General features: G+C 46.3%; 1 protein-coding gene across 3 annotated transcripts; it reads left to right on the forward strand.

Annotated features, from left to right (window-relative positions):
- Positions 1-25,913, forward strand: CDS2 (CDP-diacylglycerol synthase 2). 3 transcript variants are annotated; one of them, XM_080568352.1, is made up of 13 exons: positions 1-237; positions 12,898-13,046; positions 14,070-14,166; positions 14,340-14,437; positions 15,211-15,350; positions 15,777-15,835; positions 16,601-16,683; positions 17,942-18,029; positions 18,362-18,430; positions 19,162-19,314; positions 19,624-19,743; positions 20,374-20,477; positions 21,146-25,913. In XM_080568352.1, exons 1-13 carry the CDS (start codon positions 175-177, stop codon positions 21,273-21,275), a joined length of 1,353 nt encoding a protein of 450 aa, XP_080424478.1. In that variant the 5' UTR covers positions 1-174; the 3' UTR covers positions 21,276-25,913. The 3 variants fall into 3 exon arrangements, with proteins under 3 accessions (XP_080424478.1, XP_080424479.1, XP_080424480.1); XM_080568353.1 differs by having other exon boundaries at positions 84-237; positions 12,904-13,046; XM_080568354.1 differs by lacking the exon at positions 1-237 and adding an exon at positions 12,750-12,815.
- The last annotated feature ends 19 nt before the right edge of the window (positions 25,914-25,932 follow it).

The raw sequence follows: 25,932 nt of genomic DNA on the forward strand, positions 1-25,932 counted from the left end.
CCAATCAGCACGCGGCTTACACAGCGCCGCGGCGCCGGCCCAACCTCCGCGGCCATCCCGCGCCCTGCCATTGGCCGGCGGCGCGCGGCCCGCGGCCTCCCTCTGGCGGCGGCGGCGGGCGCGGAGCGGCGGCGGCGGGCGGGGGGCGGCGGCGGCGGCGGCGGCGGAGTAGTCATGAGCGAGCTGCGGCAGCGGCTGGGCCGGGAGCCCGGCGGGGCGCGGGAGCCTGAGGAGAAGGTGGGGAGCGGGCCGGGGGCGGCGGGCAGCGGGGAATCGGCGGCGGGCGGCGGGCCTGCGGCGGGCGGGCAGCGCGGCCTGGGCGCCCCGGGGCGCGTCGGGGGGGACCCCGGGCTCCGCCTGCAGCCAGCGAGGCCCAGGCCGGGCCGGGGAGGGCTGGCCCGGGGGGCTCTGACCCCTTCTCACGGGGGAGGCTTCGGTCCGCGCTGTGCCGTCCCCGGTCCGCGCTGTGCCGTCCCCGGTCCGCGCTGTGCCGTCCCCGGTCCGCGCTGTGCCGTCCCCGGTCCGCGCTGTGCCATCCCCGGTCCGCGCTGTGCCATCCCCGAGTGCATGCCCTGTGCTGCAGCGAGATGCGCGTTCGCAGCAGAACTTGGGTAGTTTAATGACATTTTCCGGTTGTGCCTTTCCGAAGAATAGCCCTGAGAAGGGAATTCGGCCGTTTTCCTGCAGCATCTCTTCTGTTTAAAACCCAAGCGCGGTCGGGTGCATCGAGCTTGGCCGTCAGTGAGTCACGACTTCATCCTTGTCGTCTTTACTCATGTGCCCCCCGGCGTGTAAAGGAACAAGAGGGATGAGCAGTCAAGCAAAAGAAAGTTTTGCGACATAAATAATACCTGCAGGGTCACAGAGAGCAAAACCAGGAGGGAGAAGCAGTTCTTTGCTGCCTTCCCGTTAAATGCGTGTATTTTGGGGCAGCCCGATGCTTGTCCATTTGCCCTTAGTAGCGTCATATTGATGTGTTTCCTCTGCTGCTGCATGAAGTACACGATTCAGAGAAGGATGAAATCATCATGCAAAGCTGCCTTTGCAATTGAGATAATACATTTAATGCTGTTAAATATTACATGTAATGCTGTTTTGAATGCCAGGTTAACACCTGCCAGACGCTGCACAGTCAGGTTTGGGTAAGCTTTATTGTTCTGATGTCATTAGGGTGGGAATTGGAACAGAAAGCTCGGACAGCATCAAGAACAGGTTGCCTTCATGCGGATCCAAGGTTTCTGCCTTTTTGTGACTGTTACGTGAAGTTGTCTGACATCCAGATCTGCCGACCTCCATAAAGACAGAAATAGGACCGCTTCTATTTCATTGTTGTTGTACATAGAGCAAAACTTGACCTCTAAATAAGCATATTTGGCTCAGTTGGAATTTACTTTGCAGCAGAAAGTCTTCAGGGACTTTTATATTCCAGAACTTTTGTGGGAGTTGGAAGACGTCCCTCAGAAGCCTGGAAGTACCAGTGCAGCTTAACTGGTATGCAAACAAACTCCCTCGGCCAAGCTGCGATCTTGCTTTAGCTGCTTGTGATGTGTTCTTAAAGAAGGTCAGAGGGCCGCTATTTTGAGTGCAGTCTTGTCATCTTCAGGCAAGTATGCTTTTTTTCATATAATGAGCCTCCTAAAAGGCTCCTCTAATATTACCTTGGAGTTGATGACTTGAAGTACCTTACAAGAGGGAGGGAACATTTATGTCATACTGCTCATCCTAAAGTAGCTAAGATGAATTGCAAGAGAAAAAAAAAGAAAAAAAAAAAAAGATGTTTTCAACCAATGAGCAACAGCTCCTCTGAGGTGCTGAACATGATGTCTCTCACCACTAGCAGGCAGTTACAGGAGGCAGAGAATTTCCCAAAACTGCTAAAATCAAGCATGGTAGGAGGTTACCTGGTAACAGCAATACTGCTATTAGAAAAACTGTACAGCATTGCATTTTGCGTGGCAGTATACTTGAGTGGCAGATTTTTCTTTCTTCCCTTGAGTTCAGGCTGTTGTGTTTTAGTGCTTGGGAAATGCCTGGCAGAGTCTGGGACTAACATCAGAATAAAACTGACACAGCAAAATTGCTTGCGCTCGTACTGTTTATCAGTGGTCTCAGCCTGCCCGGTGCATTACGTGCCAGTATCGCTGTCAAGAGGGGAGATTCCCATTTCTGCCTTGTCATTCAGTTGGCATTGCCACAAAAAATAATTTAGCAATGCGTGTTGTATTCTACAAAAACTTGTGTCTTCTGAAAAGACCTCTCAGCTTATTAAAAGGAACAAATTAAAATGAGGTGTAAACAATAAGGCTGGTTTCAAGATTAGACCCAGAAAGTTGTATTTTGCACTTGTTTTCACTTTGCTCTGTTTGGATAATGAAAGAGGGAGGCTGGGTTCACTTTCTGGTCCTCTAACCCTTGTACAGTGTCACAGCTTTGATGTTTTCCTCCCTTCTGGCACAAAGCAATACTTAGAGCTGAATCTGTGCTGCTGCAGTTGAGACCATCGTGCAAGAACCTTTTAGAATCAGTTTTCGTAAAACTGTTGTGCAGCACACACTCTTTGTTCCAAAAGGAAGAAGGTAACATCTGTTTGATCAGTGAACTCCGTCTGATCTCTCTAGCTAAAAAAAAAAACAAACACCAGGGAAGCTTGTATTGATGTTATTCGTTCTTTTAGCCGAAATAACTTAAATGCTGTTAACTGTTGCTGTTCATGTGTAGATATCTGAGCTTAGGTGATTGAAGCAAGTTCTAGTTTATCATTTCCGTATAGATTCCATCCTCCCTTGCTCTTTGTAGACTCTTCCCTTTGCTTGGCAGACTCATTCTTTATGTAAAACAGGAGGTCACTGCCTTCTGTCCTGTGCTGCATGCATCCCACGCAATCACTTTTTCCCGAAAACAATAGGAAAGGTGTAAAAGAAGATTGTTCCACAATGCACGCACAGCTCCTGAACGTTTCTGCTGTCCTGAAAGTTTCTGCTGTTTTAGAATCATAGAATGGCTTGGGTAGGAAGGGACCTTAAAGATCAAAAAAAAAGATCAAAAAGATCTTAAAGATCAAAAAAAACTTTCTTAAAGTTCAAACCTTCCTGCCACGGGCAGAGACACCTCCCACTAGACCATGGGCTGTTAAGATCGTTTCTCAGTAGTGGCTTGTGCTTCATTTGACTGGACAGGGAGAACAGAGGGTTTCTCCTGCTCTTTTTCCTGATCATGTGTTTTCCTGATCTGTTAGAATGGCTCCAGAGGAGGGCTACGAAGTTGATCAGAAGGCTGGAGCACCTCTCCTATGAAGAAAGGCTGGGAGAGCTGGGGCTGTTCAGCCTGCAGAAGAGAAGGCTTCGGGGTGACCTTATTGCAGCTTTTCAATACTCAGAGGGGGCTTATAAAAAATCCAGGGGGGTTCTCGGGCATCTATCCCGTGGGAGGGGAGGAGGGCAGGATGGTTGAGAGGCAGGCTTGTCTGGGCTACAGATCACACCCTTACGTCACTTGTGGTTTTGTTTACCCACCCCTTTGTCACCGGCAGTCAGTGTATCTCTGGAAAATACCGTCCCTTTTCAGAGGGGTGGCAGCTGCAAAAGCAAACGGAAATACTCTGTGCAGCAACAGTGCTGGCAGGCATTTTTGTGCAACGGCCCATGCAGATGAGTTTTCCCACTGGGCAGCGTTGGGCACCTTGTCGCACCCACAGCAGCCGGGCATTCTCATTTCTTATGGGAAAAGAGGTGGCAGTGGTTTCAAGGGGTGTTGTTTCGCTGACATGAGGGCTTGAAGAGCAGGCATGTAGTGTGCAAGGGTGAAAGGTTTCGATGCTTGGAAAGGATTTGATGAAGAGGGATTTTTTTTTTTTTTTTACAGCTCAGTGGACTGGTGACATGACTTTTTACCCGGATACGTCCATATCGTGTTACAAAAAGCAATGGACTCTGGTATCCAAGCCTTGTGATTCTTGCACTTCCAGGCATTTTGCAAGGTTGCCCTAGTGACCTAAAGTGCCGTGAAGGTGCTGAGCGAAGTAAATGCTGGATGTTTGAATGCTGGTGCTGACAAGTAACTGTCTCTTAGGTCTGGGAGAGTGAAGGGCTGCCTGGCATGTGCTGGAAAGGATGGAGGAGCTCCAGTTTTGGTGTTTGGCTCAGGAGAGGGTAGGTGCGGGATGTAGAGAAATAACAGTGCAGGAGCCATGAAGACTTAAATGGTTTCGAATCCTGTTATTGCCCAGGTCACAGGAGAGCTCCTAGTTGTTGGGAGTTTGTGATACGAGATGATGTTCTTGAAGGACCAAAATGAATAAACCACCTCAGTGATGCCTCTCTTCCTCATCACCCATGGTTAAAAGAGGCAGAACTACAAGCCATTTTTCAGACCCGCCCCAAGGTTTTATTTTTTAAATAGCTCTTAAGATTTTAGGCTTGATACTGAGCATCAGTTTTTCTGGCTTGTGCTGAAGCACGAGTCTCATTTATTCTTTGTGGATAGTAACAGTCTCAGGTCTGATGTGAGAATACATTTCAGCCTTTCTTGCTGTTTAATGTTCAGTTTTATGTGTTATTGCCAACAGGAATGCATTGCTATCTGTCACTGTTAGTTGTGGCAATGAGAAATCGGACTGATTACATTTCTTAGGGAGCTCATTATAACTGGCTGTAAAATTTAACACCTAAGCCAGCTTCTGGCCTGCTGTGGAGCTGATGAAAGAACTACAGGCTGCTTGTAATTTCCTTCAGGTGGTGGTTGACTGGACCACTATTTCTTTTTGCAAAATGCACACTCTCTTCTGAACTGCCCACTTCCTTGCACATTTTTGGTGATGCCAGAGAAGTTTAATCCCAAGAAGATTTTGTCATTTGAAGGACTGGATGAGTCCGCCTTGAGCTGCAAGGAGGTCCTTTCCTTCCCAGTCTGCAAGGAGGTGTGTGCAGCATTCGTGCATGGTAGAGCAAGCGCGGAGACTGTCAACGCTGAGGTTAAACCCTGTTACTCAGCCCTTTGGAAAGGACAGAGCTGGTTTGTGTTTCCCATCCTTATTTAATGACTAGATGATTTATTTCTGTCGGGCCTGGAGGGCTACATTTCCTAAGCTCACGTCTCTCTTGGCAGCATCTGAAAAGTTGCCGTTACCTCCAGGCAGATGGCTGACCTGTTTTCTGAAGTGTCTCGCTGGGTCTTAGTGGATCTGGGAGCTTCTTACTGAGTTCCCTCTCTTGCTGCCCCGGTGGTCTACCCTCACTCACTGCTGTGTCTTGGCATCGTATGCTGGAAAGTCAGTGTGGTACAGGGTGATTGAGGAAGGCTGTGGCACACCTGTGGCTCTCAACAGGTTTTCGTGCTGTCTCTGGCCCGCCGTCGCAGGATGAGGTCAGGACTCTTGCTCGGCACTCAAATGAGCTGCTTCGTACGAGAGTCGCGTCTGCTTGCACTGCTGAAGCCATGCGCTTGCAAATGGTACGCTGGGGGCGATTCTTGGGAGTGGAAGGATGCTTGGTGCTGAGAAGAGGAAAGCTGGGATGAGATGTTTGTGTTTCCCTTTCCAGCAGGGCCATGCCATATCCTTCCCTAAACAGTGGGCTGACTTTCCTGTCCATCAGCCACATACCCCACATTATGTGGCAAGAAAACCATTTTATCCTCTTGCCTGTTTTTAATGAGCAGCGGTGTGCACCAGGGTAGACTACACATGCAGATAAAAGCCTTAGGAAACCGACTTACGTGAAGACACGGTGTTTCCAAGAGGATGATAAGTATTTACTTTCTTAAAGAAAAGAATACTGTCACTTTTCTTTGTATTGGGCAGGACACATCTGCAGAAATTTGAGGTGGTTACCTTGCCTATCGGTAGCTCTCTTGTTTTCACCCAAAATGGGTTAGTATGTGTCCCTGTTGGTGATCTGCTTCACATGAATTTTCTCTGATTTACGTTTCCTGGGACCATAAAGGACCATGAAGATTAATAGATTTCGCTTTAGAACAAGTCGTTCAGTAGCCCGTAGGTTTATAATGATAGCTGTGTCTTCAGAAATCTGTTAATTTGGGTTTGTGAGAATTACATGTAAACAGACCGGGCCAAGTCCTGTATGCCTCCTTTCTTTGATTAGTTCAAATAAAGCCAGCTGGAGTGATTGATAGAGGAATGTGAACAAGAGGGTGGCATCACGGTTGGACCAGATGGTCTTGGAGGTTTTTTCCAACCTATGATTTTCCTGATTCTGTGATCACCTTACAGTCAGCAAATTAACTAGACTGGTAAGTTGTTTTTTTTTTTTCTGATTAGGACTTGGAAAAACATATATAACTCCAGAGGAATTGAGGGTCAGAAGCCATCAGCCGTAGCGTGATACAAGCTCTCATTTCGGATGACAAAAATAGACTTTTCCTGTACTAGCCTTCCGATACAAATAGAGTATGTGCTGCTGCAGAGCTGTTGGTGCTCTCTCTTGTTGCTCACAGCTCTTCAAAATAACAACCGATCGAAATCTTTGTGCAGAACCGTGCAGACGCAGCTCCAAGGTGGGGTAGCCTCTTTCAGACACGGGCTCCAAAAGGCACTTAGGAGATTTATTTCTTGTTTCTGTACGTGTTTTTCTGTCTCTGCAGGGACAGCAAAGTCTGCTGGTTTGGTAAATGCCGTGATAGCAGAGAGGTGCCAGTTCGATCCGGGAGAACGCAGCACTGAAACCTACCTCCAAAACATCTCTGTCAAAGTGTTTTAGAGGGGGAGGCAGGTTGCTTTCTTAGCAGTAGGAAATTCTGGGGGAATGACAGAACTGGCAATGCATTTTTGTACTCTTTGTGTACAGTAGCTTCTCTGAAGGACTTGAAGGCTGATGCATTTACCTTCTTGATTTCCTGGAATAAACAGAGCCTGGAGTTTGTGCTAATTTGGGGGCCAGGCAGAGGATTAGCCAAATGAATCACGGGGATGTGCAACTTTGCGTGAATCATATTTGCTGACACAGAGATCAGGGTCTTGTATCAGGCAGTTCTGCTAAAGGCAAACTACGCAAACCCCTGGTCACATCCCAGCAGTGAGCTGAACTTGCTTGTGTTCAAAACAAAGCAGGCAGCATCAGGGGTATGAGATGACAATGGGTGTTTTCTTAGATACGTCAGCCTCAATGCAAACATTTATGCTTTTTGTGGTGTTACCCACTACTGGTCTCAGCTTATAGGCATGCCCTAATTTCTGCGTGCTTTCAACTGAGGTTTGTTTTACGGGGTGGTGGAGAAGGGAGTCCCATGTCAACAAAGATGAATGCTGACCTTCATCACTGGTTGGGTTTTCAGGAACCAAGCAGGCACTAGCGTAGTGGGATATTTTGATGGAGAGATGTGATAAACTTGGATTTAATTGCCCTGAGAATAACTGCACTGAAGCTCGAGCGTGTTCCTCCAGGCCTCCCTATGGCACGAGATACTTTGTGCCCACTTGGCTGGGCTTTTCTAGAACCTTGGCAGAAATCAAATGCGGGCACTTGTGCATCTTCCTTCTAGCGGTAATGGTCTCCGAACTTCTCTCCCTTGTTTCACCCTTCTAAGCTTGTAAACATCTAGAAGAGAGTATTTTGTAATTAGGGAGCGACGGGAGGATGTGTTGCCTTGATGCCACCTTGAGGACAGAGGTCTTTGTGGATCTGCTGAGGTGGGCTTTGTGGCATGGCAGCTGTTGGAGATGAGCACTGCCGTGCTGGTAAAGCAGCGAGGAGGGGAGAGGGGAAGAGCAGACAGCTTTTCTGGACACGGGACATAAAGCTACTTTTGCAAAACGTGGAGATTTTTATAACTGAGGCTGTTGGGTTTGTATCCATTAGACTAATCATGTTGGCCTAGGTCCTGCAAACGTGCTCAGAGGTGAGAATAGCAGAGGCTTTAATACAGTTGGCCACTGTTGTTCTAGGTGTCAATTTTATTGCCTCAAAAAGCAACTTTATTTTTCTCTTTAGCAGTGTATTAGCATTCTCCATCACAGCTTTTTGCTAAAGTCTAGCAGGAAGTCTAAATAAAGCAACGCCTTGCTTCAAGGAAGGTACACAAATAGTGGGATTTCTTGGACTAATTTAATCCACCAGCATTGAATACTTAACTGTATCTCTGTGTTAGGCAGATTTTTTTGGCAGGGAGATAGCTTGCTTGTTTCTATGACAACTGAGATCATGTCATGGATACTTAGGGAAAAAAAAAAGCGCTCAGCTTCTGCTGCAAGAAAGCCCTTTTGCAATGTGAGCACAAATTTTGTACCGCTTGCTTACAGGAGTTAAGTTGTTCAAGGAAAGCTAAGACGACTCATTTCTCCACGAATCTGTCTTAAGCATGATAAAATGTTTGTTTACAAATTTTGCTGAGACCTACTGATTTCACATGTGTATCAAGCAAGTAGGTATCTGGTTTTTTTCACATCTGCTCTGGTTCACCAGACAAGAGAAAAAACTCACAGAGATCTGTAAGCTTTATTCTTTCTTCCCATTGTTATTTGTGTAGAAGTCAACTAATTAAGGTAAAATACACATTGCTGTATCTTGATTGTATTCCTGCATTAGTTATTTTCCTGATTCTTAAAGCAGCTTTCAATATTTGAGTTGACAAATTGAAGAAGGAGTCATGGGTTTCCTGAACAAGCAGATTTGCATTAAAAAATTGCCCTTAAATTAAAAACTCCATATTGCTAACAAAGCCAGTAAAAGCTACTGCATCTGATAGTGTTTTAGTAGACTTAATGTGTACCCTTTAAAGGAAATGGGAAGAATAAAGCCAGATTCCAAGGTAGCTGGACAGAAAGCTTGTTTTATTCTTACTAATGGGCTTTAATTGTTCCCCAGCTCTGCAGCATGCACACAGATTTCTAACATCTCATTACACATTTGCACTGTGCTCTGCCCTCTTTCTGACTGGGAGGAGAGAGGCAGAGCATGTTTCACCTGCTGAGCTAACAGGAAAAAACGAAGAGGGCAGGACGTGGTAAGAGAACACAGATTAAATACAGCCGGAGACAGCTACGTCTTGGTGCAGTAGCACTAGTGGGAAGTGGTGGGGTTGCTGAAAGGTGATGGGGCTGCAATTTTATTTGTCTGGGCAGCATCTGGTTGAATGAGACCTAGGTTCAAGATTGCAGCATTTAGGTATGAGTGTTGTGCTGTGTTGGTTGTGCTACCTCAAAGTCACAAGAACCTGTGGCTAAATAGCTTTGATTTTAGGAAGAATCTTAAAAACAACAACAAAATGTACAAAAGATGTCTGTTGCAGGGCCCAAGGATGTTGCAAGGCCCAATGGCTGGGAAAGGAGACAAGTCGTGACTTCTAGGTTAACCTGTTGCAAGTCTGAGTCTCTCTGGGCTTTCATTTCAACTGCAGAGATTGGAGGAAACAGCACAGAAGAGGCATCAGAAACTTGGTGTTTCTTGGGGGAAGCAGCAGAAACGATGGCAGAACACCGTCTGTTAGACCCAGCTTCCCCAAAATGCTGTTTGTGCTGCCGCTACTGCACACACCCTGTTTGCAAGCTCTGGCTTAACGTAGCCCAGGCCTGCTCCTCACAGTCACAACCTCTGTGGAAGCAGCAGCTCTGTAATGAGCTTCAGTTTTCAGCGGTGATAGCCCTTGGTGAGCATCGTTCGGTGTTGGCTGTGCCAGCTTGCATTCTCGCTGCCACAAGCCGCTTTGTGAAAGCGTTGCTGCCTGATGATTGTCCATTGTCGACGGGGATCTGTCTGGCTCAGTCTGAGGGCTAGTGAGATAGTGGTGGGAACGCGTGGAGGGTGTTACAATGCCGCAGCTGGATTAAGTAGCCCAGACCAGGGTGCATCATGCCCAGGCTTTAACAAGTTACTTAGCATCCTGCTCAGCTGCTTAAACTGATGGTTGGTGAGCTGATGGCTGCAATTTGCATAAAAGGTGTGAAAATCGTGTCAACTCCTGAGTGCTCTCCACGGCCTATATCTGGCACAACGTCCTATATAATCTCATCACCCCATTTCAGGGAGAGATCTAAGTAGGGAGAAAAGCTGATTTCTGACGCTGCTCAGTTGTTTTCAAAATTAAGACGTTAAAATGTATGTTAGCCATCAGTTTGACTGGTGATTTCTTCCGTCAGAGGAAATGTTTCCTTCCCACTCCCTTCAGGCTTAAATTGAACAAGCTAGACATGTACCAGGAATGAGTCCAGCATGTAACGTTGCACCTTAACAACGTCTCTTTACCGTGACAAAACTCTTGATTCCTTTCTCTGGAATCTCTGGAAATAAAGTGGCAATGTTTGTTGGGGCTTCGCATATTGCATATTTGTTGCACAACCTCTCCAATTCCCACTGCTGGGAGTGAAGTGGGGAACAGTGGGATGCATGCGCTCTTGGACTGATTCCATGAGGCTTTGCTCCTGCTCTTAGGGACCAACTAATTTCATGTCACGAGGTATGGTTTAGCATTGCACTGAAATCCAGTGGATCAGGTAACTGATTATGTTTTATGTCCCTTTAGCTTCAACATCGGTGTCTGTACAAGAAGCCATTGGCTGGGCTGTGGCAGAGATCTGCTCTGCCCGTCCCAGCAGCTGTTAGGTTGCAACATCAGACTCCTCTGTCCCTTGAGCTATGCAGATGCTTTTATCCTTCCTTTTCTTGGCCGGGAGTGGAAGAGAGGAAAACATCAGTGCTCTTTCCCTTTCTTTTGGTCTCCGAGCACTTTGTGAAACTTCTGATCCAATGGGCTACAAGCAAGGCATAATTTGGCTGCTTTGCACTTAGCCCTGCAATGGTAGTGCTTTGGGAATAAAATGCAGGGAGGCTGGCTTGGACCTTTTATCGCATGACCAATGAGGCTGGGACTTACACAAGATGATGGATACTTGGACTGCATTAAAATTCTACTTCAGGTTTTTGGTTTTAGAGTAACCACCATCATTTGTACAGGCTAAGTACCTAAGCAATTCCTTACTCACTTGATTGGAATCAGCTGCCTTAATTTTTCTGTTTGTAAAATGGGAAACAAGAAGCAAAGATCCCTTTTCCTAAAGGTAACCTACAAGACCAGAAGGAGAAACGGAGCTTGGTCAGGCAGGATGTGAAGCTCTTCTCTGTTATTCAGATTGTTTGTAGGGGAATTCTTCAGAGAATTCATTTCTTAGGGAAAGCGTAGAGAAAGCATTGCAACGTGAGACACAGACAGTGGTTGCAGACAGTGCACTGCTCTCCCCAAACCTGCTCAAGAACAGCGCCCCTCACCTGTGCTGTGTTGTAGGCTGTGATACTCATGGTCTTTGGGGAGTTTTTATTATTTCCAGTCTTCGCTTGCTGCCATTTGCAGCTCCCTTATGGATTTGATCTTTACAGTGCCCCCAGCTAAATTGCACTGCATCTCTCTGGAAGTCTGTGGGACCAGGAGATTTTACAGGTCAATCACAGCTGAAATAAAAGCCAAGCTGTATTTCTTCACCAGCTCTCCAAACCCTTGCAAGTGCCAGCAGAGGAGTTTGTTTTAGCTCTCCTCTTCATCCCCAGTTAATGAGAAGGGAAAGAAGCAAGTGCAGAGCCGGGCAGGGAAGAGGCAGTGCAGGGTGTGACTGGTGCGATGCTGGCGCTTCACTCGCCCCCGGAAGCGATCCCCGTCACATTTTCAGCTGTCTCTATCTGCCAGCGGCTGGCTATCCTTGTCCGTTTTAAGAACCAGGCCCACAGCCATGGATACCTTACGGATGGGGCCTTTTCTTTTCCCGCCTTAAAGGAGAGAGCTGCTACTCGAGTCGTACTGCTCCAGTGAACCACAAATACCCCTCGATGTGGTTACAGCAAGCCAGTCCCAGGGGATGCTTGTTTTGGTGGGGTGCCTCCTTTCTGAGCATGGGGGAGCCTGGAGGTGGCCCAAAGGGATGAAGTCGCGTTGATTGCAGGGCTCCCAGCGCTTTTCAGCTTGGCTTCCTCGTGGCTTTTTTTGCAAACACGCTATTTTTTCAGTGAGTTTTAAAATAGCCCATGCTTGGAGGCCTGGGCTCTGCCTGTCTGAGGCACAAGCGCCCCCCTGGGATTGACGTTTTCCTTCCTTGCTTCAAGTAGTGTCCAGGAGCAGGATGACGTTCTGCTGCTGAAATGAGGGGCAAAGCATGCACGTTTGGATCTGTCCTCTGTTCCTGAGCTGGACTGGAGGAAAAAGCCCCGAGGAGAGGGCACGGGACTGCCTGGGAGCCAGGAGGTCATTTGTAATCGTTTTCCCACCACCGGCCTCTGGCGCAGCCTTCAGTAGCCTCCCGCCTCACCCTTATTTATTTACCCCTAAATACAGGACTTTGCTCTGAGCTAGGTGCTGGAGCAATAATACCAGGGGCAGGGAAAGCACATGCTATTTCTTTCCGCTACAGGTCTCTTCTTTGGCCAGAAAGGATGGTGGGGCCTGAGCGATAAGCCATGTTCTTCCTCTTCAGCTTTTTGGGGATGGGCTCAATGTTATTTTTAGTGCTCACATATTAAGTTTGCACTTGAAAAGTCTGTCTGGAAGCCTTGAGCCTGTCTACTTGGAGGCCTTTCTTTCTGTCTAATTTGGGCGATGCTGCATACTTGGAGATCTGCCTGGGGACTGAGAGACCTTGTAAAAATTCCTGCTAACAAGCCTGTGTCCCTTAAGCACTTGCTGCACTTGGAGATACTTCTTAACAACTGTGAGGCATCTTTAACAGTTCAGAGGGAACAGATCCTTTGGCTACTGCTGAGGGTGCTAGAGAGTAAAAGCCATCATCCAAGTCACCTAAAACACTTGGTATTGTTTCTCATGGGTATAACCTCATGAATATTTTCTTGCCCTCTTTCTCTCGTGTATGCAGAAGCAGACTGGCAGTAAGTATTGCATCCTGTGGGCTGGTCTGAATTTCTTCATTGTCGTCATTGTACCTTGTTAAGCTCTTTATCTCTCTTTAAGTTGCAGGAGTCAGAGTCTGAGAACAAGCTGGATGGAGAGACAGCATCAGACAGTGAGAGCAAGTCTGAATTTGGAGGATCACTCCCAGTGCCAACATCGGATGACACTCCAGAGGTCCTGAACAGAGCTCTCTCCAACCTGTCCTCAAGGTAGCCCTCACTGAATGTTTCTGCCCTCTGCTGCCAGGGCCCCTGCATCTTCACTGTGGCTTTTCTAGCCCTGGCAGCATGGTGATGGCTGATGGAAGCTGAATAAGCAGCTCCCAGTAGTGCTGCGCTCTCCTTCCCTGACATGCAAACAGGAAGGTGTCCCCGAGGCCACAGGAAGCAGAAGATGATGGCAATGTTAGCGGGGAGAGCAGAGTGCAGCACTCAGGGCTGCTGTGTGTGGGAGAGGACCGGGGCAGAGGAGTGCTGCGGGAGGGCAGCCCTGTTGTGTGCTTAGTCTTGAAAGGTGAAAGGAGGCCTCAGTGGGGCAGAAGACATTGTGTTCAGCTTTAATAGCACTTTCAGTACTCAACTGTGGTGGTTTTTAACTGCTAGTGTGACCCACTTCTGTAGGAATGCATGAGAAATATGTGCTGATAAGGACAAGATCTAAGAACAAACTGGGAATGGCTTCTGCATGCGGCTTTGGGCAAAAGCCCTTATTCGTATCACAGGAGAAGGCATTGCTCCCAGATGTCCTCTGTGGCTGGGAGAGACTCAAGGCAGGATTTCTTGGAGAGTAGCAAAGGTACGACATCCTTTGCTACATCAGGACCCATGTCTCCTCTTGAAAAGAAGTGCAGGGAGGGGTAATGATTCATACATTATTTGAACTAATCATGCAGCTTGTCCAAGGTGTGGGGAACCTGTAGTAGAACAGCGACAAACACTTCTCCCATCCCATTTCAGTGCCCGTGGAGATGCTCTGTTCCTGACTAATGTTTTCTGTATTAATGACATTCATAGTAGGGAAGATTGAGCTGAACTGTAGCCTTGCAGCTGCTGCAGCTGGGCCTTGATCAGTGAATCAAGGTCTGCCTTTGCTGCTTTTTGGCAGCACCAAAAAGAAATCTGGGGTTTCCAGGGCTCAGTTTCCTGCTTATGATGCGCAGAGAACAGAAGTGCTGTCCTGCTTCCTTGCTTTGTTTTGTCTTTCTCTAACTTCTTTCCTTCTCTGTGGCCTAGATGGAAGAATTGGTGGGTAAGAGGCATCCTCACTCTGGCAATGATCACCTTCTTCTTCATCATCATCTACTTGGGACCCATGGTCTTAATGATGATAGTAAGTGCTCCAGAGAGATGCCCTTATGTTCACAGCAATAGGGGAGAAGGTTGCTGGGACCATTGCTGGGGTTGGCAGCTCAGAGACTTGTATTTTGACACATTTTTAATGTCCTCGAGGAAGGAGGTATTTAACAAACGTGTGTTACAGCTTGCTGCTCTCTTTTTGTGCAGGTGATGTGTGTCCAGATCAAATGTTTCCATGAGATTATCACTATTGGCTATAATGTGTATCACTCGTATGACCTGCCCTGGTTCAGGACGCTCAGCTGGTGAGTAGGGTGACTGCTCCCCTCCCCATGCTTGTGTGCAGCAATCATGCTTCACCTCATTGCAGACAGGCAGCAAGGGGATCATCTGGCTACCTCCAAACCAGAGACCAGGGGATTGCTGTGTGTTGACCAGTGTCATGTGTTAGCAGCTCTTGTAAGAAAAAGCCCCGCTAAATCCTGATGCATCAGTGTCTTGAAAGAGCCCATACTGATAAAGTTTGTCCCATTGTTTATGAAGCGTGGACATTGGAATCCCATGATCTGTGCAAGGGACAGTGTTGACAGCCGTCACCACTAAGAGACAGACATAGTTGCGTGGGTGGGTGGAAGTTTGTAAGTGGTTGTGAAGCAGGGCTGAACACTGGGACACAGCTGGGCTGTGCAACTCTGTCTGCCAGAGAAGAGAAGTCTGGGGAGAGGGCAGGAGCAGTGCTTTTGGGATATATGGGCTGTTTTCTTTTAGAATGCATGAGCTCCCTCGCAGAGGCCTGTTGAGGAGTGCCACCTAAAGGTAGACAGTCCTTGTGCATCAGAAGGCCAAAACCAAACCCAGACAGTATGATCCATTGCAAAGTGGAGCTGAGTGATGTAGCCGCTAGTTGAAATGAAGGTGATATTTCTAAACTGGGGGAAATAAAGATCTGGCTGTCACTTGCAGGATGTCTGTTTGCAGTGTATCAGAGCAATACAAAGACCTTAGGAATCAGCCACTTTCTGTGTTTCTCCAGGAGCCTTTTAGAGTTCCTGCTAACGAGCATCTGCATTCTCCACAGGTACTTCTTGCTCTGCGTTAACTACTTTTTCTATGGTGAGACTGTGACAGATTATTTCTTCACCCTGGTTCAGAGGGAGGAGCCCCTGCGAATTCTCAGCAAATACCACCGCTTCATTTCTTTTGCCCTGTACTTAACAGGTAGAGACCACATTTTCTGGTGGTTAAACTTGTCTGGACTGGGAGGAAGAAATCTCCTTGAACTACTCTTGTCCTGTATTGTATCCAATGCAGTATCTACAGGAAGTTATCTCTGCTCTTCAGTGATGTTGTAAATTGGCTGCGTGGTGACAAATCTCTTACATGAGGCTCTGTAGAAGGAGACTCCCTAAGCTGTATGGGACAGTTAGGCTTGATGTTTACTTGTCTAAGTATAATTTGAAGGCAACAATATTTTATGACTTTCAGATAATAGTGCTTTACTCAGGAAAAAAAAAAAAAAAAACAAAGCAACCAACCGAAAAAAACAAAGGAGCTGTGCACTATTCTCTCTTAAGGGGAAAAAAAAGTATTTCTTACTTTTGAAGAAATGTCCCCCTCATTCACTTTCCTTCTGTCTCTCACCAGGTTTCTGCATGTTTGTCTTGAGCCTGGTGAAGAAGCATTATCGCCTCCAGTTCTATATGGTAAGGTTAAATACAGGGACTGGCTGCCCCCAGTTGGAGGCAGAAGAATCAATAATGTAGGCTGCTTGAAAATGTTATATAGATAAATATGTTCCACTAGATGCTTCTGTGCTGGCTGTGCATCGTAACACTGCCTTGAAGAAGAGTTACTGTGAGCAAACTGTTCGTTTAGGGAGGTGTCCTGACCGAATTTCCTTGTAGTCGTGCATTCTTTTCTCTCTGCACTGGTGGATGCTCTTAAGAAACTTTCTGCACGCCGAGATGACTGCACAAGGCGGCTATTTGACTCTTGTACTGAGGGTGGATTGCCACGAGGGTGTATTGGCTATGTTTCCCTTTTCTCAAACATCAGTAAGGTGTTGCTCATATTTAACCGTCAACACGGTTAGTTTTGCTTTTCAGTATAATCAGCACACAGGGGTGCAGCTTGGATATCCATTGGCCTTTTGTTCTTCTCAATTAGTCAGAAGGCTGGGCGAGATGTATGAGAGAGGGGTGGGCTAAAGAGCACTTGGTCTGGCAGAAGCCTGCCCAGTGAAGGTCAGCTCTGGGCTTGAACTGAAGAACATGCCTATAAATTACTAGGGATAACTGTTCCCTGCTCTTCATGCCTCTTGGTGTTTGTTATGGTGAAGGTGCATGCTAGAAATGCACATGTGCATGAGCCATTCTCTGAGAGGTAGCTAACAGCATCTGATTTGTGCCAGTGATGTGTGTGAGCAGGGTCTTTAGGCAGGCTGGACTGCATGCTGTCTTCTCTTCCAGTTTGGATGGACCCATGTGACGTTGCTAATTGTTGTTACCCAGTCGCACCTCATCATTCACAACCTGTTTGAAGGAATGATATGGTGAGTTGCCATGTGTTCTGAGTTGCTTTGATTTCTGCAGCCTTATACAGATTATCTTAGAATCATAGGATGGTTTGGGTTGCATGGAACCCTTAGAGATCATCTTTTCCAACCCCCTGCTGTGGGCAGGAGCTTCTTTCACTAGATCAGGTTGCTCAAAGCCCTGTCCAAACCAACTTCGAACACTTCCAATGATGAAGAATCCACAAATTCTCTGGGTAACCTGTTCCAGTGTCTCACCACCCTCATTGTAAAATATTTCTTCATGATATCCAATCTAAATCTATCCCTTTTCAGTTTAAAACTGTTGGCCCTTGTCATGTCACTGCAGACCATGATAAAAAGTCTTTCCCCATCTTATATAAGCCCCTTCATATACTGAAAGGCCACCATAAGGTCTTCCTGGCGTCTTCTTACCATGTTCTGAGTTAATGTTTTGTTTTTTTTTTTAAATAAATGGCTAAGGAGAGAAAGTGCTTCCTATCAGGGACTAACCTGTTCAGAATAGAAAGGGAAAAGATTGAATGATTCCTCAGCAACTTAGGACTTGCTTTGTGCTATTTGCCAGTATAGAGAGCTGTAGAGAGGCATCTGAATATTGCTCGGGGATGCAGGGACATTTCATGCAGTGCTTGGCCTGTGTAGTTGCCTTCTCTGTCCACTCATGTCTAGCAAATGAACAGAATTCTGCTCAGCACTCGATTTGGGGTAGAGCTGCCAGCGTAACGTTAAAAGCAGCGCTGTGAAAGAAAGGAAATTGCAGTGTGGCACCTTCACCAGCTTACTACAGTTGCAGTGCAGAGGGGAAGCCCTTTTCATGGTGGGGCTGTCAGGCTTCATCTTCCCCAAACCAGCAATGCCAGGAACTAATTTTGGCTGCTTTAGGATTGCATGTTTCCGTGTGCACCTCAGCTGTCCCAGAGTGCTTTGTGAGCAGCCTGCTTCCAGCGAAAATGCAGCCCCTCTGGGAGGAAAGGAGGTGGCTATCTAACAGCATGTCGTGTGACAGAAGAAGATGTGCTTAATTAAAACAGGCCATTCTGGGTACACAACTTGCTCTTTAGTCCAGAACACTGGAGTAACCCCCCAGATTGCTCTGAGAGTTTTAAGCCATTTTCTACCATGTGAGATTGCATTGGATAGGGAGGTGTTGATATGATGGCCCTGCAAAACATCTTTCAAAACAACTACCCGTTTAGTTAAGTTGGAATTGTCTGATTTTGGCACTTCCCAACAGTTTGATTCTTCTCCCATCTAGGTTCATTGTCCCAATTTCCTGTGTGATCTGCAATGACATCATGGCATACATGTTTGGGTTCTTCTTTGGCCGCACCCCGCTCATCAAGGTTTGTAATTCTATATTGGACAAAAGATGGCATTTTGGCTTCTTTAGGTCTTAGTCCTGTGTTCCGATCTCCATTGGTGTGACTTATTACGGGTCTGAAGCAAGTCTCCAAATTTGACTTGTTGCATGCCCCAGTCTTTGAGGTTGTGAAGTGACACGAACCATTTCAGTCCAAGGTGTTAGTGTCAGGTTCTGACCAAACTCTGTTTGGTTGTTGGCAGCAATTTATATTTACCTCAGCAATTCACAAGCAAGGAAGGGCTGCACACGTGTGTGGCAGTGACCATAAATGCACAGTTTGTAATTATCCCCTTCTTTCTCTCCCTCTGGCAGCTCTCCCCGAAGAAGACCTGGGAGGGTTTTATTGGAGGTTTTTTTGCCACTGTTTTGTTTGGATTGCTGGTAAGTAGCAATCATGGTGCTTATTTTTTTGGTCTTTTCCCTATGTAAGGTGACATAGTTTTGGCTAAAAAATGCACCCAAGCTTTAAGTTCTACTGGCTCTTCTCAGAAACTATGTTTTCCTTACTGAACAGGATTTGAACTTGTGGATGGTTTTGTTATGGGCTTCATGCAGATTCTGCAGATGGAGCAGGGTATTGGAGGAAGTTTTTGGTCCCTGTTAGACCCTGTGATGTTTTCAGTAGAATAATTGTCCTTGAAACATTCTCTCTTGTCTCTCGAAGGGGAGAGACTATAGTACTTCCACAGATGCTGTACATGGGTAGCCAAAACATCTGGGGCTGCTGTTGGATGAATTCTGTGCATCATTTCAAAGGCTGTGTGGGGAAATCAGTGCTCTCCGAGTATTCTTACCTGTTTCTGTGATAATCTGTGTGTCTGGTTGTGTCCGTCCACTCAGCCAAATAGTGCGGCCTGTCTCAGCCTGTTTGTCCAGGGCTCTGATCACTGCTTGCTGAACAGATGCACTTACTAAACAACAATCCTTCCTCTGCCTTTAGCCAATTGCTGCTTGTCAGGAAAGTAATCTTCTTAATGAAGCTGGGAGTGTGGCTCCCTCCTCGCTGTGTCTCCTTGAGTGGCCTTTTCCCTTGATTGCACCTCTGCGTCATTGCTCAGGAAAACATTAATCTTGCTTTCTCTTACTGCATCTTTTTTTCTCTCTCCTTCAAGCTGTCTTATGTGATGTCTGGGTACCGGTGCTTCACCTGTCCCGTGGAGTTCAACAATGACACCAACAGCTTCACAGTGGACTGTGAGCCATCAGAGCTGTTCCAGTTACAGGAGTACAACATCCCCTTGGTGCTGCAGTCCGTGGTGGGCTGGGTAGGACTCCGTCTTTTGATTGAGGTCTTATTTATTGGGATAGGAACATCAGGAAAAGAGATCAGGGCTTTATTTTGCTGGTATTGAAAGGAACATGACAAGGGATGATGGTACATCCAGAAGAAGGGTGAATTCAGTGATGACCTATGTGGGTTTGAGACCCAAAGCAATTGTCCCAAGTCTCGTGGGACATGAACCCATTTGAAAACTAGCTGGTCTAAAGCCTGGTTAGGACAGAAAGAAGGGCAGGAAGTGAGCAGTACTGTTCTTGATGGAAATCCTTCTCTGATGTGTTTTTTTTTCCTGCAGAAGACACTCCGGATGTATCCATTCCAAATCCACAGTATTGCACTGTCTACTTTTGCCTCCCTTATTGGGCCATTTGGAGGCTTCTTTGCTAGTGGATTTAAGAGGGCCTTCAAAATTAAGGTGAGGACACCCAGGTTCTGCAAGGTCATTTACATTTTTAAATGTAGAGTTAAAAAGCAGTCGCTGCCACTCTAAGCAGTCTCCGTGCTCCAAGGAGTGAGTGGCAGGTTGGGAAGTTTGGGAAGGGAGAGAATGTCACAAATAACACTGGGGGGCATGATACAATTCATTTTAACTGATTGGTATGGGGAGAGACCTGGAAATTTCAGCTGTGATATTCTAAACACTGCTTTGGTGCAGAACTTGAGGTAGAGGAACAAAAACCCAGTCAGGATATTTTGCAATCTGAGCCTTCCCTTGATGCCTTGCAGGCTGGTTTTCATATAAACAGTCTCTGTGCAGCTAAGATGACTTGAAAGGCAGGACAGAGTTGCAAGAGATAAACATTAGCCTTCCTTGACCTTTGTGTGATAGATGAGTTAAGGCTTTATGTCCCTCAGGCGCTGGCGGCCTTCATAAAGGAGAAACTTTTAAAACCAAGGAGAGGTCAAGCAGAATTTCTTTTTAGTCTAACTTTTGCCTTCTGGGACAAATTAGAGCAAGGATGTGAGTGTAGTGCCTGGATGTTCGTAAGCAAGTACAGATAATGAGCATTTGAAACTTCAATGTAATCCTTTCTGCTTTGCTTAGGACTTCGCCAACACAATCCCAGGGCATGGAGGTATCATGGATCGCTTTGACTGTCAGTACCTGATGGCTACCTTTGTTAATGTGTACATCGCAAGCTTTATCAGGTATCAGTTGCTTCCCAGTGAAGTTCGGGGGCTCTGTCAAGTTCAAATGACGTACAGGCTTGCAATACAAGACTGTTGGTATCCCCATGAAATTAACATCCAGAAATACAAGACAAAGAAAGAGGGGGACTGGGGGCTTGAAAAAGGGAAGCATGTCTCAGAAGGATCATGCAGAGGTGGAAACACAACCTGTTTTCCTAAGGTATGTTATTTCAGTCCTCTCCTCCATGTCACTTCTGCGCACCTGTGAATCTTGAACAAGGTTTCCCCTGAACCGATCAAGCAGAAAAATCTTAATTCTGTTGCGGTGTGCAGATGTTCGGTAACCAAACACAGAAGAAAGCCCATAGATGCACAGAAGATGTACTGGAGGAGCTGAGGAACTGAATTTATGTGGCTGCTTGGCTTTTTGCATCTGTTATAAGGGGAAAAATCCACAGCCCTCTTGAAACAGATTTGATTTGGTTGGTTACAGTTCAGCATCACATGCCTTTTGAATCCATTTCCACATCTGTGAAACAAGAGTTAAGCTCCCTGGGTAGAACCACTGAAGGAATGGGCAACATGTCTATTTCAAGCCTGTTTTTAGGATGAAATTGCATTTGGGTTCCCAGAGCACTGAGACTTAGCAATACAACTCACTGGTAATGATTGCTCTTGTGTTTCAGAGGTCCTAACCCAAGCAAACTGATCCAGCAGTTCTTAACCTTGCGGCCAGACCAGCAGCTCCACATCTTCAACACGCTAAAAGCACACCTTGTTGACAAGGGTATGTTAGGTAGTTTGGAGGATGCATAGACAGCCACGTGATTGGAATGGGACTGAAAACGGACAAGCCTCCCCAAGGAAATTCCTGGCTTGCCTGATTCAAGACAATAACAAGGCCTCATTTCACTGTAACTTTTCTTCCTTTCTTGGTAAATGTTTGCATTTGTGTTTGTTATTTTTTTATATAATATATTTATATAGCTTTGGTTCAAATGAGCAAATCTGAGTTTGTAGCTGGAAAGGAATTAAGGCTTGGAAGGAGTTGGGTGAAGTAAGAGGGTACAACTGTCCTCATGGTCTGTTCTTAACCTTCGATGCATGTGGGCAGAAAGTTCAATTTCCTGTGGGTGCAGGGAATACACAAAACATTTCCCGTACAATTGCCTCTGCGCATGGAAGTCAGCAGGGAAGGTGAAGCTGTGCAGCTTCCCTGGCTTTTGTGCCAGGTTGCATTCATAATGGCAGCTCCGGAGACCATCATTTTGTCTGGCGGTAACTGTGACTGCAACGTTCATTTTCCCAGAAAGCCACATATCCACCTGTGTGCAGACTCCTTGGAGGCTCTGCATGGCAAGCACAAGGCTCAGTTAATTGGAAGAGAGAACTTTGTACTAATCCAGCTACATTTCCTCTGCCCAGCCAGGCATGTGTATCTATTTTCACTTGCTGTTTCTGCAAGTGCCTCCCACATTCTCCTCTTATGGCTGGTATTTTGACAAAGAAGATCTTTTTTAACCTATTAAATTGGAAATAAACCAGGGACAAGGAATTAAGAAGCTGATAGTTGCTCACAGGAATGTGGGAGGTTCAGATTGCTGCAAAACTGAATTGAGTTAATACGTTTTAAAGAACATTGAAGTTTCATTGAGTAAATCGTGCCAAGTAAGAACAAGCTTTTAAATAACCTGGTTCATTTTTCCTCTGTCAAATAACCTTTAAGAAACATTGAACCACACTTTTTTTCATTTCTTGATGTTTGGAAACCCCACACTTGGATATTTTACCTAAGTTGGAGAGCAGTTTCCAACTTGGTGTTGTTTCTGAAGTTTGCAGGTTGGGGCTCCAGCACCCTGCTGGTGCTGTCAGCTGGGTATTTCATTTTTCTTTCAGGGATCATGTCTATCACCCGTTCGTTACTTGAGTTCTGGATGTTGTGCTGCTGAGTTTTATCACGGTCTGTGTTGCATTTCAGTCTGGGTTCATTCACCTGCAGGCTTCTGTCCTGCTTTGCTTACTAAATCTTGTCAAAAATAGGTTGCACTTAATAGTTGGAGGTTTTATCTAAGTACCTAAGTACTTCCCTTTATTTTGTCATACTTTTTTATTATTTAAAAATGAGAGCCCTAGAGATTGTAAAACTTTTTTTTTTTTTGTGATCAGATAGTGAAAATATCTTCAGTTTATACTAGACCTTATGCAATGTTCCCGTATACAAGGTGACTCTGATTTTACTTCTTTCCATAGTTTGTGCACTAGAGAGAGAAACTTTACCTTATTTTAACCTGGGGAACGAGTGACAGGGAAAGATAATACAGAAGTACATTGCTGTTTTCAAACAGTTGCTGATATAAACCTTATACACCACCACCACCCCACATATGGAGACATGTACATGCTGCAAACTAGCTAAGGATCGATGGAAAATAAAAAACCTGAAAATATTTCATGGTTCATACTCTGTATTCTGATTCTGCTGTTGCTTTCATTTACCCTAAAGGAGTGGACAAGAGAGCACATGTGTGCATGTGTAAATATATGAATAGATACCAACATCTCTCTTACATTTCTATACAACTCTATCTGTGTCATAAGTTCTGCTTCATCTCCGTAAACAGGAGCTGTGGGGCAGAAGTGTGTGCCCATTGCACTGCAAATACAGGTGTTGATCAAGAGCACGGATTGTGGAGAAGAAGGAACTGTTTTCACAAGGTATTTTCAGCATGGTGCTGACAAAGGTCGTGGCTTCTGGGAGAGGCCAGAGCCACTAAGATGGAGACAATTCGGGATTGTATTTGGTTAATACCAGCAGTGTAGAGGCTTTCCTAGACTAGTTGTGGAGCCTGATTTTTTTCCAGCTAGAATCAGGAAGGGATTTATTTTGTGTTGACTTAGAGGATATTGGTCCAAGCTCCCTGGAGGGGAGAATTAAGGTGTTTCCATCTTGCTTCACCCCAGAGAAGATGTTTGGACTGCATTTTACAATGGTTTGTCTGAGTTTAACTAGGCAAAGGGAGGACACTTGAAGGAGTACCTGAACTGGGAATAGATGTGGAAGTGACAGGGTTTTGTGTAGACCCTGAAAAGCAGCTTTCCCTGTGGTCAGACAAGCTGGTGCTTTTCTGGATTCTCCCTGCCTGATGTCAACATCTGCCAAAATCCCTTGTACTGCCCTGTTGGTTCTTAAGTCAGTCATCAGAAGAAGCTACAGTGTTGATAAATATTACAAAAGTGTAATGCTCTTTATAACAATGCATTTTTCACATGGGTCTCTAGCCTCCTGCTCATCTTGCTTTGAACCTTTTGTACTTCCTTAGTTGTAATTAGTGGGGCAAAAACCCGAAACCTTTGTGCATGCTTTTGATTTGAGTAGCATTTGGGTCTTTTTTAACGGTGCAATGCTGGATGCAGACACTGGAGGGCAAAGCAGCTGCATTAATGGCTCCACAGTGCTGAGAGAGAAGCTGCGGCAGTGTGGGTGGTTTCCTGCGCAGCTCTTACTCTTACTTCCTCCCCAGCAGTGCAGTGGACAGCTGGTCTTCCAAACGTGTTTTGATCCTGAAGGGTAAAGATACGTGCAAAGGGTTTGGCATCCTGCACTGAAGTTTAGTAAACTGAATGGGAACAGTGCATCCATTTGGGAAATGGAGGAAGAAGGGAGGGAGATGAGGGATGATAAGATCATCAGCAAGCTGTATAGCTGGTCTTGCTGAAAAATACTGGTGAGCACCATAGCATGTCCTCTGTCATGCTGAGACTATGGCTGGTAAACCCATTTGACTTCTGCACCACTTCTGGGAGTGTATGTAGTAGCGCTGGTCAGCTCTTAGTGACAGTGTGCTGCCTGGGGGAGCGTTTGGTGGGTTTTCCCCATCACCCCAGCCTGGGATTGGCTTTAGTTTGCTGTAAATATTTCAAGTTATACCTAGAAAGTTAGAGGAAATGAAAAACTACTGTTACTGGCTCTGGCTGTTCCTAAAGGAGGCGTTAGCTGTGATGCCAAGTGTGTGTGCAGGGATGTGCAGCAAGACACATTTGCAGCTCTTTGCATTGCATTAAGCCTTGCAGGACTGTGGCCATGCTGCAGCTCTTGCAAGAATGTAGTTTTGGAGGGAAGCTGATGTAGCTAGTGCTGCTGGAGAGGCCACGCAGGCACCAGGGGCATCTAGCTAAGTCAGTGCAGGGATGCTCACGTAAAGTTTCTGCAGCTGCAGGGCTCGAGCTTGGCATTGCACGGTAGTTTTGGAAGCGTTCATCCTGCTTGTGCCCAGCAAGAAGGAAATAACTGGGAAAGCAGGCCAGTGGGGGATACTGCATTGGCTGGTGTGGGTGCTTGGGTCAGGAGAAAGAGAAGAGCGGGATTTGTCTGATGTCAAGCCTACGAAGGTAGGAGTGCTGCCTCGGGAGGGGACAGGTGGTTTGGAAACCACCTCCTCACAATCAGTCACTGCTTTTCCAGCTGGAGCAGACAGAGATGGGTGTGAGTGTATTTAATAAGCAAAGAGCTGGCACATGGTAGAAAGGTGCTTTCGCATAGTGTGACAAGCTGGCTGTCCCGGTGAGGTGACTCTAAACGTTCCTGGTTGTTTGCTGGTGGGTGAAGGTCATTTAGTGAAATGGGCTGGACGCTGGTCTGCTCACAGCTTGAGCGTGTAGTCGAGCACTTGGCTTACCCTGATGGGAATTTGCTTCTTCGAGTTTGTTTGTAGCCCAAATTTGTTTATAGATCAGTTGCATCGTCAGGCTGGGGCCTGCAGTGCTCACTGAAACATTAAAACCTAGTTGCTGGGTATGGTGGCATGTCCTGTACCCATCACTCTGCGTTATTCAGATATTCTTTGTGGTGATGGGCTGAGGAGTCTGCTGACGCTGATCTGAGGGGGCAGCCTGTGCGGCTCGTGAAGCCAAAAATCCCATAGCATCAGCCAACGCTTGGCCTCCAGGTTGGGAAATGCCAGTATCCTAGACTTTAAGGCATCTCCTGTTCCCGATGCATGCAGCATTGTCCCCCTGAGCACGACTGGTGGGATCCAGGCACGCGTCCAGGCCTTGGTCTCTTCCTTCCCCGCCTCCTCTGACTGGCTTGGTGCTGTAGGAGGAGGGCAAAGCTGTGTGGAAACCATCACTGTGGCTCATCCAGACCTTCCTGGGGACAGGCATGCACCGCAGAAAGCATCGCGTGACAGCTCCTGTGGCTCCTGACCTCTGTAATCAGCCCCCGAGCTGTGGTTTGTACTACTGTAATTTTTGCGTGCTCCTGTTCCCCAGACCTGATGTGTTTCTACCATCTGCTTCTTTCTCTGTGCATTGTTCTTTTGATTAATGTTTTAGCTACACATGTAGAATTGCCTTTCTTTGACTGAATGTCCGAATGTGATATATTGTATATTTTAAAGTATTTACCCTATTTATATACCATATGTTACTGTTAAATAAATATAAGTTCCATTATCTGTAGTGGAGTTTTATT

Source organism: Anser brachyrhynchus (genome assembly GCF_964034855.1).
Source record: "Anser brachyrhynchus genome assembly, chromosome: 26".
Classification (NCBI taxonomy): domain Eukaryota; kingdom Metazoa; phylum Chordata; class Aves; order Anseriformes; family Anatidae; genus Anser; species Anser brachyrhynchus.

Excerpts from the sequence above, each read along its gene's own strand:
- CDS2 (XM_080568352.1), top strand. The coding sequence starts at position 175 with ATGAGCGAGCTGCGGCAGCGGCTGGGCCGGGAGCCCGGCGGGGCGCGG. Across the intron at positions 14,438-15,210 it reads TGGTTCAGGACGCTCAGCTG|GTACTTCTTGCTCTGCGTTA; the intron begins GTGAGTAGGGTG and ends CATTCTCCACAG. Across the intron at positions 18,431-19,161 it reads CTGTTTTGTTTGGATTGCTG|CTGTCTTATGTGATGTCTGG; the intron begins GTAAGTAGCAAT and ends CTCTCCTTCAAG.